At 30.5% G+C, this 23,595-nt stretch overlaps 1 protein-coding gene across 2 annotated transcripts in view; it reads right to left on the bottom strand.

Moving 5' to 3' along the window:
* Positions 1-9,616: 9,616 nt before the first annotated feature.
* LOC110282721 (semaphorin-2A) overlaps positions 9,617-23,595 on the bottom strand; it is a 557,110-nt gene continuing 543,131 nt past the window's right edge. For both annotated transcript variants that reach the window (XM_043041274.3, XM_043041275.3), the window contains exons 11-17: positions 21,170-21,510; positions 18,649-18,773; positions 17,911-18,062; positions 16,917-16,963; positions 15,330-15,611; positions 12,261-12,370; positions 9,617-10,345 (exon numbers count right to left, since the gene is read on the bottom strand). In XM_043041274.3, coding sequence (XP_042897208.2) covers positions 10,289-10,345; positions 12,261-12,370; positions 15,330-15,611; positions 16,917-16,963; positions 17,911-18,062; positions 18,649-18,773; positions 21,170-21,510 — 1,114 coding nt within the window. In that variant the 3' untranslated portion in view covers positions 9,617-10,288. The remainder of the gene's footprint in view (positions 10,346-12,260; positions 12,371-15,329; positions 15,612-16,916; positions 16,964-17,910; positions 18,063-18,648; positions 18,774-21,169; positions 21,511-23,595) is intronic.

Genomic DNA, 23,595 nt, shown 5'->3' with positions numbered 1-23,595 from the left:
TGACGAAGGATTATAACGATAAATATTGTAGTGTGTAAAGTGGGGTTAAAAAAAAAAATAAATAAATAAAAAAAAAAAAAAAACAGAACGCCTAGTAACAATCTGAAAAATAATTTAGTCAAGAAGGCCACTTAAGGTTAATGTTACTTTTTGTATACTTAACAAAATATCTGAAATTACTTAAAATAATCAAATTACTTTTGGACACAATTATAAAACTCGTTTATCATACGTTAAAAAGAAATTTTTATAATTATTATTTTCAATTTAAAAATATTCAAATGATATTTATACATACATAAATTTTAACTATGCAATTTTGAATGACAGAATCTAAAATTTGAATAGAATCGAACTAATAGTTCTTGAGAAATGAAAATTTAAAAATTCAATTTTTTTTTATTTTGCGTGAGAAATGTGAATATTACGACTGTGTAAAAATCGACAATTTCGATTTTTTTTTTTTTTTTTTTTTTTGCATTTTCGATATTTAAACTTTTTTTTCTCAGCTCTATTAATTTTTGTTCTCCAGAGTGAGAATTTAGAAATGAAATTATAGTTGCATTTTTCGAAGGATGCTAGATATTTTTTTGAATATACAAACTTAAAATGAATTAAAAAAAAAAAAAAAAAAAAAAACGTTAATGAGAAAAATTTTTTTACGGTAGCACACGTTACAAATAAAGTTTCTTTAGAAAAAACTTTGTCTGTAATTCTTTAAAACTTTGTATGTAGATTTTGCATAATCGGTGTTGTGAACTAAAAACTGAGGTTTAAGTGTGAATTTATTATTTTTATCATGCTTCTTTGATATTGTTTAGAATTAAAAAAAAAAAAATCAAGCTTGAACAATAAATTTAGTTCCAATTCATTGTATATTTGAAATTTTTTAAATATTTTACTTCAAAGCACAGATAACCATACTATTGATCTAAAATATTATTTTGTTAAAATTTGTAGTTTTTAAGCTCAAATTCGCCCTTATTTGAAAATTATTTTATAAATTTTTAAAGTCCTTTACTGGACTGATCTTAAAGACACGGTTCTCAGTAGAACACAGAAGTCAAGCATCACTGACTGTGGTCTGTAACCGGGTGGGTGACCACTTTAATCAGCTTGCGTACGGACCGAGGTTACATGGTATCGGTTCTCGTTAAACTGTTCTAACGTAAAGTGCTCGACTTCACGCTCCGGTCATCAGGCTTCCAAATCAGAGTAGCCATCCCCTCTGCAGTGGATCCAAATTGCGATGGCATGTCTTCGGATCATCCTCAGGGATGTTTCCCAGACCGTCGCCATTAGCCCATTGTGCAGCTCTAGTGTGACGTAAATAAAGTACTTACCTACCATAAATGTTTAAAGTTTTTTTTTTTTAGATTTATAATTTTAGGACTCTTGCACACGAAAATTTTTCAATTGCTCGCCTGCCTAAGCTATTAGGAACCTATTTCAAAGATTGGGGCTACGTTTTAGTTGTTTTTTGTTCCAAAAATCAAAATCCGCAAGAATGAAGAACGATTTTGTATTTGATTCCATAACTTAAGTTCTTGTTAGCACAAATTAATTTGCATATTTAAGTTCAGCTCCTCGAACTATTCGCGATCGCAACGCTCAAATACGCTATCTGGGGAGAACATCGGTTTCATGTGTTGACCTGTCTCCCTCCCCCTCTTCTTAGTTGTATTATTACGATCTTTTCCTCTTTCTTAATATTTTTCGCATTTAATTGTCAAAAATATTTTTTTTTTTAAATTTCCGCGACGTTTTCTTTTAGAACTATGTTCAATATAGTTTTTAGTTTCAAATAGTTCACCAGCTTGAAAGTTTTAAATCTATTTAAAAATCAAGAAAGAAACTGGCGTACTTCCTTCTCCCATGACTCTCCACACGCTTATGGTGAAAGTATGCGAAGTGTTGCCAAAGGTAGAGAGTTCCACTCTATGCCCCCTGTAACCCATTCTGATCGACAATTAAGATTGTATTTAAGTACGTAAAAATCCAATCATTAGACAAAAGTTATCAAGGTGTTCGTTTTTATTTGCGCTTTGTTCATATATTCAATGAGATAGTTACGGTTGTTCTACATATTTGAAAATTACGTTACTTTATTTTATTTTTCGAGCACTATTCAATTCGTTGTTTTATACAAAGTGAAAATAAATTAATATTTATTAATTTTTTTCATAGATATCTATGGGTCAAAAAATTTCATAAATGCTTTACATAAGAAGAATTTAAAAAACAAGCCAAATTTCTCGTAACTGAAACTATTGAGACCACCACAATTTTAGCTTCGAAAACAGCAATGGAGTTGGTAGTTGAAATGTATTTAAGTTTCCACCCGATTCTCGAAAAGTATTCTAATAACTAAGCAGTTATTAAACCGGCTGTAGTGCCTACGAAGAAGAAGAATATGCACAAATAGAGTTAAAGGTAGAGTGCGGCACAAAATTAAAAAGATATCACCCAGACTGAATTTTGTTCTAATTTCTGGATTTTCAGGAACTAAATGTCAATCTTAATGGTTCCAGGGGGTGACTACAAATATGCTAATTAATTAATGTTAAATATTAATTAAGTTTCGAAATCAGATGCTAAAGCGTTCTTTCAGTGACTAAACAAGATTTTTTTTTTACGTGTTTAAATTTCTGACCCTCAAAATACAATTTTGAAAAGATTGAATCGGAAATCGAAAGGCTATGAAGCAATTTATATATTTGGCGATAATCCCAAAGAAAGGCCAAACAATATCGTCACATTAAGTAGGTAGTTTAAAGATAACCATAAACTAATTATGTGACTGACAAGACAATACATAGTGTTTCTCCGTTGCTAAGCAACCAAGTTGAGACGATAGAAAAGAAGGAAATCGAAACTTTTTCATTCAACGTTTTAGCGTGAGTTCGAAAATTCTTATTATTAATGCTTAATAATAAGCTCTTTAGAAGTTTCGGGGCAACAGATATTTTCTGAAGCTGATTTCTGATCAAAAAGCGATTATTGTTTTTTTCTTAATATCTTTGAAAGTAACATTTGAATCGATTAATTAATTACTTATGAGTCTCTAAGATTTTAGAATTTGAAACACGAACTTTTTGTATGACATTATTTATGCTTTTTTACGTTATTTTAGCTTCATTTATATGTAGATTTTATGCGAAAACCAAATTTACATAAATTATGTTTAGATACTGATTGGGCTAATCGGCTTTGCGTATATGATCAAATGAACCCATAAACTGTTTTTTGATTTTCTTAAATGTTTTTTACTTGACTTAATGTTTATACTGAGATTTTATTTATCTCTTATTGCAGAAAAAGTTTTTTTTTCCTCTTTAGATCTTCATAAGCTTGCGCTTGAATATATAAAAAAAAAAAATAAAAAAAAAATCAAAAATGTCAAAAATAACAAAAAAAAAAAGGAGATTAAGTGATGTTGACAATTATAAATCTTAATATTTATATTGAAATTGTTTAAAAAAAAGTTCAATACAAGAGAAATAAAAACTGTTTGAATCCGCCTTTTAATGAGTTAAATTACTTTATTTCGTTTCACTGAGTTACGATTTATTTCGTTTCACTGAGTTATACAATTCCTATTTATTGCGTTAAAACTGTACTGATAATCATTTTTCAAATACAAGTAATCGTTCATTTAGCTACGATAAACATATTAACAAAATATTCATACATAAAACTAACTAGAATAATTGTAAACTTTGTTAGCAAAATATTCTTTCTTTTTTTTAAAAAAAAAAACATTGACTTAGAAGAAGAAAAAAAACAAGTACAAAAGTAATATTTAAGGGTGCTAGGAAACTTACAAACAATGCACAAAATTCCTTTGCAAACTTCATTTACGTATGGTGATTTTCCATAAACGAAATAAGTACCTTTTCTCCATTAACATATAGTTTTAATTTTTTTACTTCAATTATTATATATCGAACCTCGATGGCTCAGGGGATAGAGCGTTCGCCTTCCAATGAGGTGAACCGAGTTTAAATCCCAGCAATGGATGCTCGATACGAATACCGCATCTGGCTCGCACTGACCACAATGCTGACGTGGAATATCATCAGTTGTAGACGGATTGTGGGCTAGAGTCCCCTAACCATCAGGCTAACCGTGGCAGGTTTTCCTCTCCAGGCAGCGTAAATGCAGGTTAGTTCCATCAAAATATCCTCAAAGGCAAATTTCTCGCAATACTTGATCCAGGACTTCTCTTGTCTTCTGGATTGGGTTCAAAATTACAAGGCTACGGAGTTGAACATTAGTGGTTGTAAACCGAAAATTAAGTTTGACCGATATTTAAGTTTTTGTTTTGTTTCCGATTTAGAAATTTTGTAAGAAGTTTTCTTAAACTTCTTTCATTTTTTTTTCATTTTTATTTAAAATAAATTTTTAGAAATCTTCAATTTTAAACTTGAGTAACGTTTCTCAAATTAAAAAAAAAAAAAAAATACTCCTTACATTCTTAAAAAGTAGAGTCTGCAACCTGTCACTGTGAATATATTTTATAACAGTCGTTGAACAGCCGACCCGATTTTTTGGGTTTACGATTGCTAATATTCAACTCCGTAGCCTTTGTAATTTTAACCCCAATTCAGAAGACAAGGGAACTCTTAGATCAAGTGTTGAGAGAAATTTGCTTTTCAGGAGGACTGTTTTGATGGAACTAACCCGCATTTGCGTTGCATGGAGAGGGAAACCACGAAAACCTCCCACTGTTAGCCTGACGGCAAGAGGACTCTAACTCACAATCCGTCTACCGCTGTGGCGCAGCTTGTCCTCTCTGGACCTTGCGCCATTAAAACTTACATTCAATTCAATCCGTCTACCGCTGAGGATATTTCACGTCAGCATTGTGGTCGGTGCGAGCTAGATGCGCAATTAGTATAGACCAGCCATCGCTGGGGTTCGAACCCGATTCACTTCCTTGGAAGGAGGATGCTCTATCCTCTGAGTCATCACAGCTCTTCCACTGTGAATATAATTAAGTTTAATATTTAATTAGCTATCATACATTTTAGATATATTACTGCTTATGCGCAGGGCTGATTGTGCTCCGGAAAAAATCTGGTTTTCCGGATTTTTCGCTAACAGTGATCAGGAAGTTTCCGGAGATCGAAGGTTCAGATGTTTCAAAAAATCATTGATCACAGAAGTTTCCGAAAATCAAATTTTCAAAGGTGGAACTTAAAAAACACAGTTTATTTTATTTGTTTGTAAGGGAGAGCTAGAGAGATACTTTATAAGCTTATATTCATGATTAATATTCATTTTTTATCAGTTAATAGTTATTATAATCATAAACTCAAGAAAGAAGGACATATTTGTAAATTTTAATTACTTCTACAAGTCATCATAGGTATGTGTAAAATTTTAAATATATTTTAGGTAAACTAAGAAATATTGAGAAAAAGGAAGAAAAAAACTTATTTTAATTTTTCAATTTAAACTTTTTTTTTTACTCAAGAAATTTTCCGGAATTTTGACTTGGGCTCACAATCACCCCTACGCATTGACTGCCGTTATTTTATCGAACACCTAGTTTCTGAATAGAATGCATAACGTTTTAAAGTAAAAAATGAAATATGAGTCTAATTATGTATTACACTTTGCCTTGTCATTATAAAGAATGACTACGCATTTCATAGAAGTACAAATGCTCTTTAAACTAAGCATGAAATATGTGACTTATTGTATATTAGCTTAGCTATTTTATAGAATGTCGATAGATTTTTCATTAGTCATTCTATAGAAGACCTAGTCATTAAATTGAATGCCTGGCGTTTTAAGGTAAAACAGAAATGCCTAGGCAGTGTGTGAAATATTAATCGTTCACTAAGCCTGTTTGTTTTTAGTTATTCTATAGAACGTCTAGGAAATAATTTTGGAATGGTCCATTTTAAGGATAAATTATTTGACGAGAAAAGAATTTCAAAAATAAAATAATTTGTAAAGGGTGAATTATAACTATAAAATATTTTATGGGAAGTCCATTTCGGTGATAAATTATTTTGTAAGGGTATCGTTTTAGTGATTAAATATTTCATGAAGGGACTATTTTTTCAGTCGGACCTCTATTTAACGAAGTTGCTAAATCCCGATAATAAGTTCGTTATATGGAAAATAGAAAATTCACTTCGTTAAATAGAAAATTAACTTTGCTACTTGGAAGTTATTTTACGAAGAAATTTCCAAAATGTTCTTCGTTCCTCGAAAAAAATCTCAAAATAGAGAAATTCGCAAAATGGAAGTTCGTTAAATAGAAGTCCGATTGTGTTGCATCAAAAGTTCATTTTAACAATAAAATATTTTATGAGAAGTCCGTTTCAACGATAAAATACTTTGTGAAGGGTAACTGTTTTAAACAGTGTCATTCATAACTTTAATGAATTGAAATAAGGAGGCAAAAAGATGTAACAAATACAAAAAATGTTAAAATTTATTTTATCCAATAACAGCATGAAATGAGCAAATGAAAAGTTTTGTTTCAGTTTTACATGAAGATATTTCTAAACTCTTCTTTACATTTTCACTTTAGTTACAAAAAAAAATTGAAACAAACCACATTGATTGCCACAGGTATTAAATAAATAACTGCAATAGAAGCTGTTAATTTGCATAGATTTGCGAAACTTAAATCATCGCAGTTCCATTTATAACAACATCACATTCACAGAAGAGTTTTTTTTTCTTTCATTAAAATAGTACGTGTGCCATAGTATGGAACTTGATATTTTTTATAAGTAACTAGACATTTTATATTTTTTATTCTAACTAATATAATAAAGGAAATTCTCTCAAAACATCGTTTTAGTTAAAAGTTAACTAGTTGGTTCATTAAAATAATTTCATACATTGAATTTTTTTAATTATCATTTTTGTTAATTACACTGAAATTCGATGTTTCCTTGTAGATTTAAATATTTCTAATAAATTAATATGATGAGTTTTTTTTATCTCATGCTTTTAATTTTACAGTGACTAGTAGCTAATTAATTAAAATTGTAAACCGTTTCGATAAATTGTAACTAAAGAATTTACTATTTTTTATTGTATTTATAAAGTATTCCATATCAAATTTAATTTATTAATTACTGAAATTTATAGTTCAGACTAAAATAAAGTTCTTTCATTAAATAAATTTTCCTTTTTATGGACTGTATAAATTGTCATATAATAGTACTTTAAGAATTCGGCATTTAAGTAAAATCACGTCAACCGTTTTTGATCAAATAAAAAAAAAAATAATAATAAGACGCAAATTAACACGTTATCTACCATTTATTTTGTGAAATAAATTTCGTAGACCAAAAAAAATGGTCTATGAAAAAACTTTAACAAAAAATACATTAAAAAAAAAAACGAATATAATTAGTTTAAGTAAAGCATGAGAATTTAGTGTTGTCTTTATGAAATTGTTGCAATTTTGGTGTACATATAGAATATTGTTAAATAGTATCAAGTACAGTTTTTGTATGTGGCTATGCAACATTTTGTGATCTTAAAATCACTTGAAGAATATTTTTTTTTACTTTATTGCAAAATTCTTCAACTGTTATTAATTTTAATTAAGAAATAAAACTCAAAATATGAAACCAGTAAATGGTTAAACTCATATTTATTTTTAGTTCAAAACTGTGACTATTATTTTACTCCTTATTCATTGTTGCTGATTCTTTATAGATAGAACTTGACAATTTAAAATAAATTAATTCCTTCGTTTAAATTTGACGTTCACTACATAAATAAAAATATAATTCCAAATTATATATTGAAATAATAAATGCAAGTGTAAACTGTCTATAATTAATTTCAATTCGTTTGATCTAAATTACTATATAGTTTTAGTGCTAGAATAATACTTTTTATCATTTTTATTTTTAATTTATTTTTACAGACGTGATAAAACCCATGAATTCTTTTTAGTAAAACAAAAACAGAATTATATAAATAAAAAAATAGTATATTTCAACTCGTTATTTATAAACTATAAGTATTTAAAAATTGGTAATTTTTTTTCCGAAACGAATGACTTTAATAAAAGTTTTATTCACAATTTTTAAGTTCTTCTGTTTTCTAAAATATAACTAATATAAATTCATTTTTTAAGTAACACATTATATTAATAATAACTCTTCAATAATTTCAAGATATCACTAGAAATCAGTTTGCGTTCATAAAAAGCAATAAAAAACATTTTTTTTTTAAATAAATAAACACAATTAGCAGAATAGTGTTATTAAAACATACAATAATACAACATGAATATCAATTACAAGAATAATACATAAAGATGATATTTTTACAAACTTAAAATACAAATAAGCACTCAAAATGCATAGAAAATGGCTGTACATTAAAATGAGAAATTTTTTACAGTTATGTATAAATGACTGATATAAACAAATTATCACAATTTACAAACGAGTACGGAAAAAACTGCGATAACATTTTCGACGATATTGCGTTGTTATCGATAAAACAAGCTTGCAGTTTAACTTCTTTTCTGTGAAAGAAGCTGGCAGATAATGAAAGCAAAAAAAATGCTGATTTTTCGAATGAAGGGGGTGGGGGTATCCACAGAAGAATATTCTGGAACAGAATTTTTCTCGCATACTTTTCCTTTTTTCCAGACATTGACATTAGCTACTTCTAAACAAATAGACACGCACATACACGCAGACGAGTTTTCGAAATGATAAGTTAATTTCATTTTACAATTGTCTGATATTTTCGATTTCAAGTCGATTCTGTTCATTATTCTATGACTCTTATTTTCGATGAATTCATGATAAAAATCAATTCTTTTTGAATTTTTATCTATAGCAAAATTTTTTCTTAGCTGGGAATTTTTTTAAAAATTTTAACTGACTCACATATGTTTAGAAATTATTCAATTTATTTGATTATATTTTGAACTGAGTAAATTTTTAATTTTGCATGACAAGTTGAGAAGAAATATGTAAATATTATATAATACGTAAATACGCCTATAGAATGATACGTATGTAGAATAATACTTAAATTTTACTACGTAAATATAACTTATATATTGCAGGATTCAAATTTGAAAATCATTGATATATTTCCAAAAAAAATAAATAATTTTTAGATTTAAGCATAAATTTTTTAAATATGAAATAACTATTACCCATTACAATGACTAATTTAGTTATTATCGTTTATTTTAAAAACTTTTATCATTTTAAAAAAAAATAAAAAACACGTTTTTGTGAAAAGCTTGTAAAGGTTTAAACTAATACATTTTTTATTCTTAAAATGATTGCTCTTTTTAAAGTTTTTCAACGTTTAGTATAAAATAAATTGCGATGAAATTTTCTTCCAGAAAATAAAAATGAAATTTATTTTCTTTTCATTTTTAATGTAAAATATTATAGCAATTTATAATATTATAGCAACAATAATATTATAGCAACAATAATATTATAGCAACAATAATATTACAGCAATTTAAAATGACAAAAGAAGATACAGCTTTGTTTGGTTAATTTCATCAAAATAATTTATCATTAGGTTAACTTCAATCAAAATAATCGCAAATTAGATCTAAGTGAATGAGAGTATTTATTTTTCAAAACTTCTATTTTGTTTTGGAATACTTACTATTTTTTTTAAAAAAATCCGGCATTAAAAACTGACACCATTTAATGTATTATTTGGTATCGAATAAAATTAAAACTGAAAATATTAAAGACCAGAATCAACATGAAATCGCCAATATCAGTACAGTTTATTTTCATCACTTAAATGCCTCAATTCTCGTACCAGGAGATAAGTCAGCAATCGAAAGTGCGTACACCTTTCAGCAACTACCCATCACGTGTACTTATCACTGATTAAAACGCATCATCCGATACGAGAATCGGCACAGCAGCAGCAGCAGTTTCTCCAATTTGTTTGTTTATCCAATGTTCGGATGTTTCTCCAATTATTTGAGCATTTTCGACGGAGCAATATAATCCCGTTTGTGGGGAGGAACATCTAGAAGGAGTCTTTGGCATAGTCCTTGTCACTTAAAAGGTCCCTTTAAATAGTTCTTCTTACTTTAATATTATTTAAATAATCATCACAGATGAATGTCAGATGAACTGTGTTTTATTTATGTACAGAGTTTGTTAATGAGCGTCGGCCTCTCAGAAGAAGTCATAAACAAGGTGGCTTCCTTCTGGTCAAGAGGGGTGGCCAGACCCTGCCGACCAGCGGTCGAAGGGAGAGTTCAATCAAAAGTAATTCGGCAAAGTCTCTCGCTATAGTGTTACAGGGGTGGACTCCCCTGATATGTGACATCATTTGGGTGGGCAAGTTGACATTTCTGAAATAAGAAAGACAAAATTTAAAAAGCTGTATTTTCAGGTAATTTTAATGAAAAACAAGTGACTTTTGATTAAGATTTGATGTGCTATTTTATTACTACGTATTTTTTAAATTAATTATTAGGCAATATTACTGTCTGTTCGTATGTCATGTGACAAACATTATCGTATTCAGTGGTAAGAAAAACTACATTATTTTTGTAGTTTGCTACGACTACTTTGTAACAAATGTAGTTTACTTTTGCTACCGATTTCTAACTCCCAGAAAATAGGAGGGAGCTGCAATCTAACAAATATGGTTCCCATAGTTTGGTCGGGAGAGCGGTCTAATGTTTGGACCCCTGTTAATTTTATTTTTTGCGTATTACGCCATATCTCGAACTTTTTATGCGAATTGAAATTTTTTTACACACAATGATAAAATTTTAGCAAATATTTATTATTTTATATGATAATACAGTACAGAACCCGTTATCCGGAAATCAGAAAACCGGAAAACCAAAAAACCGGAACGAAGTTCTATAAATTTTCCCGCCATTTAAAAAAAAAAATGTTTTTTTCCCCATAAGATTTTAGGATTTTTCTTTCTTTTTTGAAAGATGTTTACCTTACCATCATTTTAAAAATAATCATTAGTGTATTATTTCAACATTTTTTGTTCTTTTTAAGATTATTTTCCAATTTTTTTTTTAGTAGGGTTTAACAATAAAAAAACGGCTTTTTGTAGCGATTCAGAAAACCGGAAAAATCAGTTATCCGGAATAGCGATGGTCCCGATCGTTCCGGATAATCGGCTCCCTACTGTAGTCGAAAAATATTTGAATTGTAAGGTATGAATTTTTTGACATAATTTTTTAAGTGTGCAATTTGCATGGCAAAATAAAAAAAATTTATGCAAAATCGGTTGAATAGTTCCTGAGAAATCGAATTTTAAATATATGACTTCTTTAAAATTAGATTTCTCATGAACTATTCAACCTATTTCGCTCACATTTTATATTTTTGGCCACGTTCCTTAAAATGTTGTAAAATATTGTATACCTTGCAATTAAAAATATTTTCGTCCATCATTTAATAAAATCTTAAAAATAATCAATATTTACTAAAATTTATTTTTTTGCATAGAATTATCTTTGAATAAACGAATTTTATAATTGTGTTCCAAAATGTTTCAATTCACGTTAAAAGTTCTCTAGATATGACGAAATACGCAAAAAAGTAAGACATTAAGGGGTTCAAACTTTGAATCACTCTCCTGTCCAAACTAATTGGATCATTTTTTCCAGATATCGGCTACCCCTATTTATTGGGGATCAGAAAACCAAATCCATCGAAAGAAAAGATATATTTATTTAGAGAAAATACGGTTTTGTGTCTTATTTCATAACTTAAAATATCGTTTGCACTAATTAACATATTTGAGGTTTTCCTTCGAAATTTTAAGATTGAAGATCTAATCATTAGATCAAAATTTATTCAGGGTGGTCCTTTTTTTCGATGCACTGTACAACAAATAATAAAGGTTATATATAAGGTGTTGTAAATGTGCAGAATGGTGATGCTAGGGTATTATCTGTCACTAAATTCTTGAAAAACTCACATTATTATCAATGCTTGTTATTGGAATGCATCTAAAATCTACAATAGTATATAAAGAAAAAAGTAAATTCGCAATAAAAATATCAACTCTTAAAATAAAAAAATGCTCTATCTAAGAAAAAACAAAAATGGTGCAAAAAAAGGCATTCATCATCAATATCTTAGCCCTGTTTATAAATCTATATTATATGGTAAGTATAATATAGATATATAATAGTATAATACTAGTATAATAATAGTTCCTTTACACTTAAAGTTTTGATTTTAAATTATTTGCATCATTATACTACTGAGAAGAATTGAAATGAAAGTTACCTGCTGTTTATTCTGCCACGTCTTCATTGCTAATTTGTATTTTTCAAACTCGTGACACCAGTCCGAATAGACTTTTCTATATTCCACATCTGTTGGAGCGCTACATGTTTCTAAAAGAAAAAAAACAATACTTGTTAACATTTAAAAATACATAAGGAATACAAAGTATTAATAGGTTCAATGATAAAAGATAAGCAAAAAATAGAGTACAGTGTACAGTGCGCAAAATAAAATAACTTTGAATAACTATTGATATAACTATTGCTCTAGGACTCAATCTTAATAATTAAAAGGGGTGACATCAAATATGCTAAATAGAGCGCAGACGATATTTTCAGTTACGAAATCAGACACAAAAACGTACTTTTTTTGGAAAAAATATACCTTATCTTTTGTTCTTGACGGATTCTGATTTCTGACCGCGAAATTATAAGATGTAGCCGTAATCTGGGAAAAAGGGTTCCAATAGTTTGGTCAGGAGAGTTTCAATTCCTTATCTTCCAAGGTGAATTAATAAATTATTGCACACAATTATAAAATTCTTTAATCCAAAAATATTTCCATGCAAAAAGCAACTTTCAGGAAATTATCGTTATTTTATTCAACAGCAGTCGGAAAGAATTTTGAATTTTTTGCATAATTCAGAATGCAATTTTAGTTCGCAAAATACAAAATGTGAGATAAATCGGTCGAATAGTTCCCGAGAAATCATATTTAAGAAATATGATTTTCAAAATTCGATTTTTAAGGGTTCGATTCAAATGATTTTGCTCAAATTTTGTATTTTGCGATTTAAAATTATGTAAAAAATCTTTTAATTCAAAATGCTTTCGACTATCATATAAAATAATAAATGTATACTAAAAGTTATTTCTTGCATGGAATTATTTTATGACAAACGAATTTTATAATGTTTACAAATAAGTGTTTACAAAAATATTTCAATTCGTTAAAAACATTCGAGAAATAGCGAAATACGCAAGAAGTACAGTCAACATTAAGGGGCCCTAACTTTGGACCAAACTCCTAACCATATTTCTCAGATTGTGGTTACTCCCTATATCAGAAATGCCAATCAGTGGTAAAAATAGGCATGTTTATTCAGAGAAAGTCCGTTTTTGTGTCTGATTTCGTAACTTAAAATATTGTCTACATTAATTAATTAGCGTATTTGAAGCCCCCCTATAATTATTAAGATTGAGTCCTAAAACGTGAAGATCCAATCATTAGATCAAAAGTTTTTTATTTTTCGCTTTGTACCTTTTTTTGTCATTAATAACATTTTGTTTCATAACCAGCGTTGGACAGCCAAGTCGCTTTTTCGGTTTCTAACCATAACTGCTCATCTCGGTAGCCTTGTAATTTTAATCAATCCAGAAGACAAGGGAACTCCTGGGTCAAGTATTGGGAAAAATTCGCCTATGTGGAGGACTCTTTGATGGAAATAACCAGCTTTTATGTTACATCGAGAGGAAAAACACGAAAACCTTTCACGGTTAGCCTGACGGCAAGGGGACTCTAACCAGTGATTACGTATACAACTGAGGATATTTTACGTCAGCACTGTGGTCGGCGCAATTCGGATGCGGAATTCGCACCGACTAGACATAGCTGGGATTCAAACCCGGTTCACCTCATTGGACTTTTCCTTTATGAAGGACTTTTTGATGAAATTAAACTGCATTTGCGTTACATGAAGGAGAAAACTACGAAAATCTCCACGGTTTGTCAAACGAGGCAAGGAGATCAGTTTATTACTGAAATTTTTTTTTATATCAGCATTATGGTCTGTATAATATGGGAACAGAATCCAAATTGATCAGCCATCACTCGAATTCGAACCTGGATCACCTAATTTGGAAGAGAGTGTTCTAATCCCTGAGGCACATCGGCTATTCCCATGAGTATTTGATATTTATTGTCATAAGACTGAAGAAATTACGATTGGAGGCTTTCCTTAAATAATCCACAAGGTTTCTCTTAAGCACCACTCTTAATATATATTTAGAATCCCTTTCAAAAATTTAGTCAAATGTGAACATAATGGGATTTTCAAATAAATATTTAGCAGAGAAGAAAAACTAAACGAAAATGTTTTAAAACGTGATGAATCATTAATGAGGAAGGCCATATTAAAAACAAAACCTGTTTGATTGCTTTAGGAAGTAGAAAGGAGGTGAAATGTGACTATTTTTTCTTTTATCAAGCTCTGGTGCTTTTAGTCCAATCTTTTTAAATAGTGATTTGTCATACTTTCTAATGTGCATACTGCATAATTTATTTCACTTTATTTTTGACATGAGATACTAAAAATGCATAATATTAAGGGCACTCTTCAAGAAAAACCCACAGAAAAATAAGTTAATGATATTCCTAGAAAAAAAATATTTTTACTTTAATATTTTTAAGGTTATTTGTTTTATACGAACATGCAAACAAATGTAAAACTTTTCTTCGTAATATTGCTCAAATTTAGTTTTTTGTGTCCGACTTAAATAAATCTACGCAATCAGCTAAACATTTCATATGCAGTTGCAGATCATCAAATTTGTAAAACAGAATTTTGAAAAATAACTTCTGCTATCTTATGAAGTCGTTTTGGTACAGTTTCAGAAAAAGAAACTGTTTTATTTTCAATAAAAGATAAAGCTTTAATCATCGTGACATTTAAGAAATGTGCCGATTTTCGTTTCCCGTACGTAAAAATATTAATTTGAATAGTTCTAGCCTGGTGTAGAACTGGCTTCGAACCCCAGATCTCAACAAATAGCAGAATTTGGTTTATTTTGTAAAACTCGGACTAAGGTATCTTCTAATAGCGCTTCTGTACCTTTCATAGATGTCAAAAGATCGTAAGACACCGTTCATAGTAAATCACGAATAGGTTTAACCAATCAGCGAAAGGATCAAGGGTCGTCTTTTAAGTGTTCCACCGTTAAGTGTTTGACTTTGCACGCAAGTCTTAGAGCTACCAATGTCAGAAAACATCTTTCGAGTTGCTCTTTCTTAACACCTAATTAAAAGTAAAATATCATTGTACTGTAAAATACAGGTGATTTTGTTACTTACTAGTGTCTACAGTGATATTGTAACTGCAGAGAGTATTGGGACCCAGCTTGCAGTCATAACGTCCACTGTCCCTCTCCGTGACGGACAGGATGACCAGTCCCTGGTCCTGAGTATAGATGTACTTGTCCCTTCTCTGCTGAACCTCGTACTTGCCCTTTTCACGGCTGTACCGGAACCACTTGGATGCACCAGGGATGGCCGTCTCTGCACCAGGAAGGTGGATATTGCACGCCAGATGAACACTCTGTCCCCAGTATACGTGCAGGGGCTTATTTTTTACACCTAAAAAATAAACTTATTTAACTCTCAACTTTAATGTTTGTGTTAACGTCAAAATCGTCAAATGAATATCAAAAGAAATCCAGTGTTCTATAGAATGCGTGAATTAATACAGCAAAGGATGACTTAACAAATTGCCAAGGCATTCTATAGAAATGCATTTTGTGAAACCTACAAGTATTCTACACTAGATAAAATAGTACATAATTTTCATGACTAGACAAAATATAAAATAGAGCTCATATTTGATAAGTTGCTTAAAAATGTCAGGCATTCTATTCATTTGACAAGATATTTAATTTTATATTATTTTATAATCGTCGTTGAACAGGAGACCCAATTTTCGGGTTTACTACTGCAAGTGTTCAACTACGTAGCTTTATAACCCAAGCCAGAAGACAAGAGATCAAGTATTGGGAGAAATTTACCCTTCTGGAGGACTTTTTGATGGAACTAATTTGCATTTGCACTACATGGAGAGGAAAACCACGAAAAACTCCCACTGTTAGTCTGACGGCAAGATAATTATAATTCATGTTCCATCTACCACTGATGATATTTTACGACAGCACTGTGATCGGTGCGAGCCGGGTGCGGAATTCGTATCAACCAGCCATCGCCGGATTCGAACCCGGTTCCCTTCATTGGACTCTTAGAATTTCTATTACCTTTATTTAGAAACCATTTGTTTGGCACAGCATGTCCATCTTTGGACTTTGTGCCATTAAACCCTACGTTCAATCAATCTTAGAATTTCTAATGTAAAATTTGCAGGCATCCTGCAAAATGACTAGATAAAATATAAAATAGAGCTCATATTTCATACGTTGCCTAAAAACGTCAGGCATTCTTTTCATTTGACAAGTTATGCTATAGAATATCTAATGTAAAAGCTACAAAATGATTAGATAAAATATAAAATGGTGCTATATTTCATACATTGCCTAAAAACGCCAGGTTTTCTATTCTAAAACAAAGGCATTCTACAGAATACTGACATTTCATAGAATGTAGGCAACATAAGTATGGTAGACAAATTGAAAAGAGAATAAATAATTCCAGAAAAACTATTTCTCGTTGCCAAAACACAGAATTCTGTGTGCTGTCATTGAAGAAAGTCGTTCCATAACATGATTTACATTTTCCACACAGCTAAACACTCACTCGATTAAAATAAAGATAGAAAATAATAGCAATCGAGCATTCTAAAGAATTTGGCGAACTTTATTAAACAATTATTATTATGATAATGCCATTTAACAAACACATAATGATTCTATTTAGTTTCGATTTAATAAAAATACTTACTACTGTCACATATTCCTGGTGTTGCATTTGTAACATCTTGAAGGAGACTGCAAAAAATAATAATTAGATTAGTTTGTTGTAAGTTATATATAATAATTAAAAAAAATATCATAAGAATAGGTGATAGATATTCTATACACTTTTAAAAAGGATGATGATGAAATACTATCAAAATTATATTTTTCATCATAAATATGTCTCTTTCAGAAGCTTTATGAATAGGAGATCCATTCTCATGGAACATCATGAAAATGTCTTTCAGAAGCTCAATGAATAGGAGATCCTTTCTCATGGAACATCATGAAAATGTCTCTTTTAGAAGCTCAATGAATAGAAGGTCCATTCTCATGGAACAACATAAAAATTTCTCTTAAAAGCTTAATGAATAGAAGGTCCATTTTAATGGAACATCATGAAAATGTCTCTTTTAGAAGCTCAATGAATAGAAGGTCCATTCTCATGGAACAACATAAAAATTTCTCTTAAAAGCTTAATGAATAGAAGGTCCATTTTAATGGAACATCATGAAAATGTCTCTTTTAGAAGCTCAATGAATAGAAGGTCCATTCTCATGGAACAACATAAAAATTTCTCTTAAAAGCTTAATGAATAGAAGGTCCATTTTAATGGAACATCATGAAAATGTCTCTTTTAGAAGCTCAATGAATAGAAGGTCCATTCTCATGGAACATCATAAAAATGTCTCTTTTAGAAGCTTTACGAATAGGAGGTTCATTCTCAATGTGTGAAACTGTGGGACAATGTGTGAAACTGAACAGTTCACTTGGGCAATTTTTGCAACAAGAAATATTCTTAGCATCTTTAGAAAGTTATTGGTTAGATAGTTTTGCTTTCGATAAAAGCTTCCTATTAGTAGTCTTTTAAATACTAATTTTTTTTCCATGCATATTTCCGTTAAATTGAATGAAAAATTTTTTAAACGATAGACAATCATTTTTTATACGCTAAAATAACACTACAAAATGTAATTTACCCTGTGACGTAAGGTTTGCATTCGTTGTGGTCCTTGTCCCAGCCGCAGTAAGGGTCCTGAATACATCTCAGGCAACTGTCATATCTTCCTTTACACATGATGACGTCAAATTGCCGGATATATGAATCAGATGAAATGTACAATGATTTGTGCTGAAATAGAAGGTAACAATTCATTAATCTGACAAAGAAGTTTTAAACGTATGCATTCGAGAAATTTTTTTCAACCAAAAAGCACGTCTCGTGCAATTATAGAGAGGCAGCTCGATAGCGGGTTATAAATTCTATTCGAAAAATAAGTAAATGATTTCGAACTCAAGTTTTGATAGGTGTAAACCTATACTCTATTTAAATAGAATAAGGGTCTCTAGGTCAAGTGATTTCCCTACTTTTCATACTTTCCCCCTCTTCATTACCATTTTTCGCCAAATCTTGCAATTTTCTCATGATAGAAGATTGCAGTAAGAAGTTGGAACGAACAAGATTTACCGAAAGGGGAAAAGTGTGGAGAGTAGGAAAATTGCATCACCGTGAGGCCGATTCTATTTAAAAAAAAAGTATATAACTCCAGCATACAAATCGATTAATTAAAGAAAAAGAATAAAAATTTTCCTATTAAATACATGTTTGTTTCCGGTTTTCTTCCATTTCAATAAAGATTTCAAAAATGTCAGAGACAGATAGAACGTATTCAAGAAACATTAATTAGTTATTAATCATGAGTCATAAAGATAATTACCTTGCTGGAAAATTCCATGGACCTGATAGGATCAGGTGTGGTGGCTTCGAAAATATCGATTAGATTAGAATGCTCTTCTCCATCCCGGTTATACCATTCGACCAATTTGTATATAATTCCATCATCTATTAAAGAAAATATCATTTAACAAACGAAAAAGTGAACAAAAATGCATTATTGCGCTTCTTAGTGTAGAAGACATTATGAAGCACTAGTTAATTAATGCTACATTGCTATAGCTAGCGGGAATGGGTTATTTTAATAAAAATGTAAAAAGTCTAGTCAAGTTAATGTTTTATAAATTGAAGAGATTAACTCCTTCATAGGTAAACCTTTATGCTGTTTATAACTGTGTCATGAAATGTTTGAAGTTGTGCACATAACGTTTATAAGGGACTTTAAGACGCATACCGTATTATACTGTCGTTGTCCTCCATACTTGGAGTTCTAAATATTCTATGATAACTTTTTCTGCTGAAATCATTCAAATGTTTTTCACATACTGACCTTGATTTCTGGGAATCATTCTATATTTTGAAAAATTCGAAATATTTCGTAAATGATCTTTTTCTAATGTTTGAAAATTAATTCTAATTTCATTTCCTACATTCCCGAAGTATTTTAGAAAAATTTAGTTTTACAAAAAGCTTTAGTTTTTTTGCAAAGATAAACTACTTTTGTTAGAAAAAACAAAGTTCTTAATCTACAAAACTCTTGTCCGGCCAGTCTTGACATAAGCTTTTGAAGCTTGGACAATGACAAAACTGGAGGAAAATTGTATCGCAATATTTGAGAGAAAGATTTTGCGGAGTATACTTGTTGGTGTAAATGAAAACAACAATTGGAGAAGGAGATTTAACTTTGAACTGTACAAGATTTATAAACAACCTTATATTATTAAATACATAAAAATAAGTAGAATGAATTGGATGGCCCACGTGATTCGAATGAGTGATGACAATACAATAAAAAAGATACTGATTTTTAAACCCACTGGAACAAGAAGCGGGGAAGGTCGCGGTTGAGATGGGCTGACTCAGTGGAGTCTGGTTTTCTTGCAATTAATGAAAAGAATTGGAGGTTCAAGATAAATCGGAAGTCGCCGTGGAGAAATCTTCAGAGGAAGACATTGGCTCACATTGGGCTATCTGGCCAACTACGATGATGATGTAACTACTTTTGTAATGCTTTATACGTCTTAAGGTCTGGTTTCTTAGGACAGGACACCGTCAGCTGGAAGTCAGCGCTAACCTCTGATTGGTCCATTTGTGAGTTTGATAGTATACGTCATCGAACGCTCATCTTGAACTACAATTGCCGTCCAGCTCAACTGCAGTTGGATTACAACGTGACGGTAACCACAGAAGCAATGGCGGACAACATCCAACAGCACATTGAAATCAGCAAAGATTTTGATTTTGACATTAAACATAGCTTCTTCATTAAACATAGCTTCTTCATTAAACATAGCACTCTTCATTTAGCTCAGTCATAATGTGTTTTTTCTTGAACAAAGTCATTATTTGTTCTCTAAAACACTGGTCGACAATAACAAAATCAATACAAATTCAAAATAAATATTTGTTTACGTTAATAACGCATGCGCAATGAGAGATAATGTCTGCGTTGGACCGACTGCTCACGCTGAGCTAACAAAAAAGTATTTTTTTGGCGTCAGCTCTACGTCAACTTTCCGCTGACGCCCAGATAAGGCGCTAGTTCTAAGAAACCAGGTCTTGAGCTAAAGGCTTGGTTTCTTAGGACAGGACGCCGTCAGCTGGAAATCAGCGTTAACCTCTGATTGGTCCATTTGTGAGTTTGATAGTATACGTCATCGAACGCTCATCTTGAACTACAATTGCCGTCCAACTCAACTGCAGTTGGATTACAACGTGACGTTAACCACAGAAGCAATGGCGGACAACATCCAACAGCGCATTGAAATCAGCCAAGATTTTGATTTTGACATTAAACATAGCTTCTTCATTAAACATAGCACTCTTCATTTAGCTCAGCTGCAATGTGTTTTTTCTTGGACAAAGTCATTATTTGTTCTCTAAAACACTGGTCGACAATAACAAAATCAATACAAATTCAAAATAAATATTTGTTTACGTTATTAACGCATGCGCAATGAGAGAAAATGTCTGCGTTGGGCCGACTGCTCACGCTGAGCTAACAAAAAAGTATTTTTTATGGCGTCAGCTCTACGTCAACTTTCCGCTGACGCCCAGATAAGGCGCTAGTTCTAAGAAACCAGGCCTTGAGCTAACAAACCAGTATTTTGTTGGCGTCAGCGGGACGTTGACGTCACGCTGACGCCCAGATAAGGCGCTTGTCCTAAGAAACCAGACCTTAACAAACCAGTATTTTGTTGGCGTCAGCGGGACGTTGACGTCCCGCTGACGCACAGATAAGGCGCTTGTCCTGAGAAACCAGACCTTTAGTTCACAGAATTAAAACTTTGTAAAGCTAAATTACTTTTGCTAAGCCTAATTGGTTTGAAGATGGAACAACTTACTGGTAGCGACATAGAAGACGGTGAAAGGCAAACCATCCACTTCCAATTTGTCAATGACTAGTCTGGACAGTTGGATATCTCTCTTGAAGAACACTGGTTTTCCATTGTCGTGAGCAACAGCGCTGTCCATCAGTGGATGACCTCGAATGAAATTCAGGACAGAGTCCGGAAGTGTTTGAGTGTCGTTGACGCAGAGTCCGGGTCTTGGTTCGGGAACTTTGCTGCTGAGAACGGGCAACCAGGCAGATGAAGAAGTGGCCTGTTCTTTGAATTTCCCGTTGAATACCTCCTGGATTGAATCAAGACTGAAAGTACAAACGGCTGATCCAGTCAGTCCATTCCTAAAAACGAAAATGTCATCAAAATATTAGGAAATTGAAAACAGATTATGTATAGAACCACTAGCTTATATATACTGTTTCAGAATTGAAAACAGATTATGCATGGAACCACTAGTTTATATATGGGTCATTCTCACAAAAACAGTCATTTTCATGTCCTCAGTATATTTTATGTTTGTTTTACAGCTTACGAAAAAAAAATTCAGGGAAAGTGTCCTTCAGAATGCAAGCTAACAAAAGAATAAAAATAAAATTATCAATTTTTATTTTTTATTTATTTTAGGTAATTAAAATATACCAATATGTCATTCCCTCACTTGTCCCCACTGCTGATTTAAAAAAAGAAAAAAATTGTTACTGAAATAAAATTTTTTTTTTACAAATTCGTGTTTTTTATTTCAGAATACTAAAATATAGATTTCAGAAAATCAATTTTAAATTTAATTTCTGATAAAAATATTAACACAGCACTATTTTAAACTTTGTCCCCAGTGTTTCGCGTCATTCCCTCACAACAATGTTCTTATCACCTGCAATCTTCTTAGAATAAAAATATTTTAATAAAAACTTCAGAAGTTAACAACTGGCATCATAGAACAAAATTGAAGTATGTTTCCATCTTCAACTTAAAGAAGCTTTGCTGTGGAATAAATTTGAATGAATCAAACCAGGTAAAATTTTTTACATTTGTCATTCCCTCATGTCATTTTTTAGAGTAAAATAAAATACAACTTCATCGAGAAAGTGGATAATTATATGTTGCTTTCTTGTATGAATATAATTGTATGTGATTGACTTCAGAAATTAATTAGGCCTAACTGTTATTTTTAAATTTTATTGAATTCGTCATTCCCTCACTAGTGTATAAAGTGAGGGAATGACGCTGAAGTGAGGGAATGATTCAAGATGAGTATATTATTAAATTTTTTTTTGTTCAATCGTGCCAGCCAATTTTATTTCCCAAACCTGTAAAAACTATTAAATATATAAGAGTAAATTATAATAAATATTAGATATACTTAGTATGTTATCATTTTCAAACTTTAGGTAGATGTAACTTAGATAAAAACATGTATTAAAATAAAATATCATTCCCTCACTATTAGTGTCATTCCCTCACTTTTTAAATAGTGAAAATAATTAATTTACTTATTAATTAATTTGAAAAATAAATTAATAAATTAATTTATTAAATTAATTAATTAATTATTTAAAAAAGTAATTATTTAAAAAATTAATTAATTTAAATATTAAGTATATTTTATAGGATATATACTTTCTTTATAATGCCATTACATATTTCTATTAATATAAAAAGTTTCAGAGCTTTTTATTCACTTTACTTTTTCGGGATTTTATGAACTGAAAAATGACAGTTTTCGTGAGAATGACCCATATATACTGTTTCAGAATTGAAAACAGATTATGTATGGAACCACTAGCTTATATATACTGTTTCAGAATTGAAAACAGATTATGTAAGGAACCATTAGCTAATATATACTGCTTCATAATTGAAAACAGATTATATATGGGACCACTAGCTTATATATATACTGTTTCAGAATTGAATACAGGAAACCACTAGCCTATATTTACTATTTCAAAACTGAAAACATCAAGAATACACTAGCCTTTACTTATGCTTCAGTAAGCATCCAGAAAATACCAGCAACCATTTAATATTTCTGTACATTAAATACCATAAAACCACTACCGGATATTTAATGTTTTAATTCTGAAAAGCATATAACCTTAAATACCGCTAAATTATGTAAATATTATTAAAAAAATTTTTTCCTCAAAAATTTCAAAATTTCACCCATTTAATTAAAGTGGACTTAATATAATCCCCCAAGAAAATATCAATTTTTTAAAGTTTAATAAATTTATTTACAAATACTTTATTTTTAAAATGCATATACTTGCAACAGCAAGTAGTAACAAACAAAAATATAACAGAGTAATTGAAAAAATATTTCGAATGAAAAATGCACAAGAAAAAAAAATTTTTTTTTTTTTTCAAAACTGATGAATTATTTTCAAATAAATACAAGTAAAACAACATTGTAGAAAGTTTATAAG

This window comes from Parasteatoda tepidariorum, chromosome 9 (genome assembly GCF_982258835.1).
Source record: "Parasteatoda tepidariorum strain Cologne lab strain chromosome 9, Ptep-v5.0, whole genome shotgun sequence".
Classification (NCBI taxonomy): Eukaryota; Metazoa; Arthropoda; class Arachnida; order Araneae; family Theridiidae; genus Parasteatoda; species Parasteatoda tepidariorum.
The sequence above is the reverse complement of the archived record's forward strand: the minus strand, read 5'-3'. Positions and strand labels throughout refer to the sequence as shown.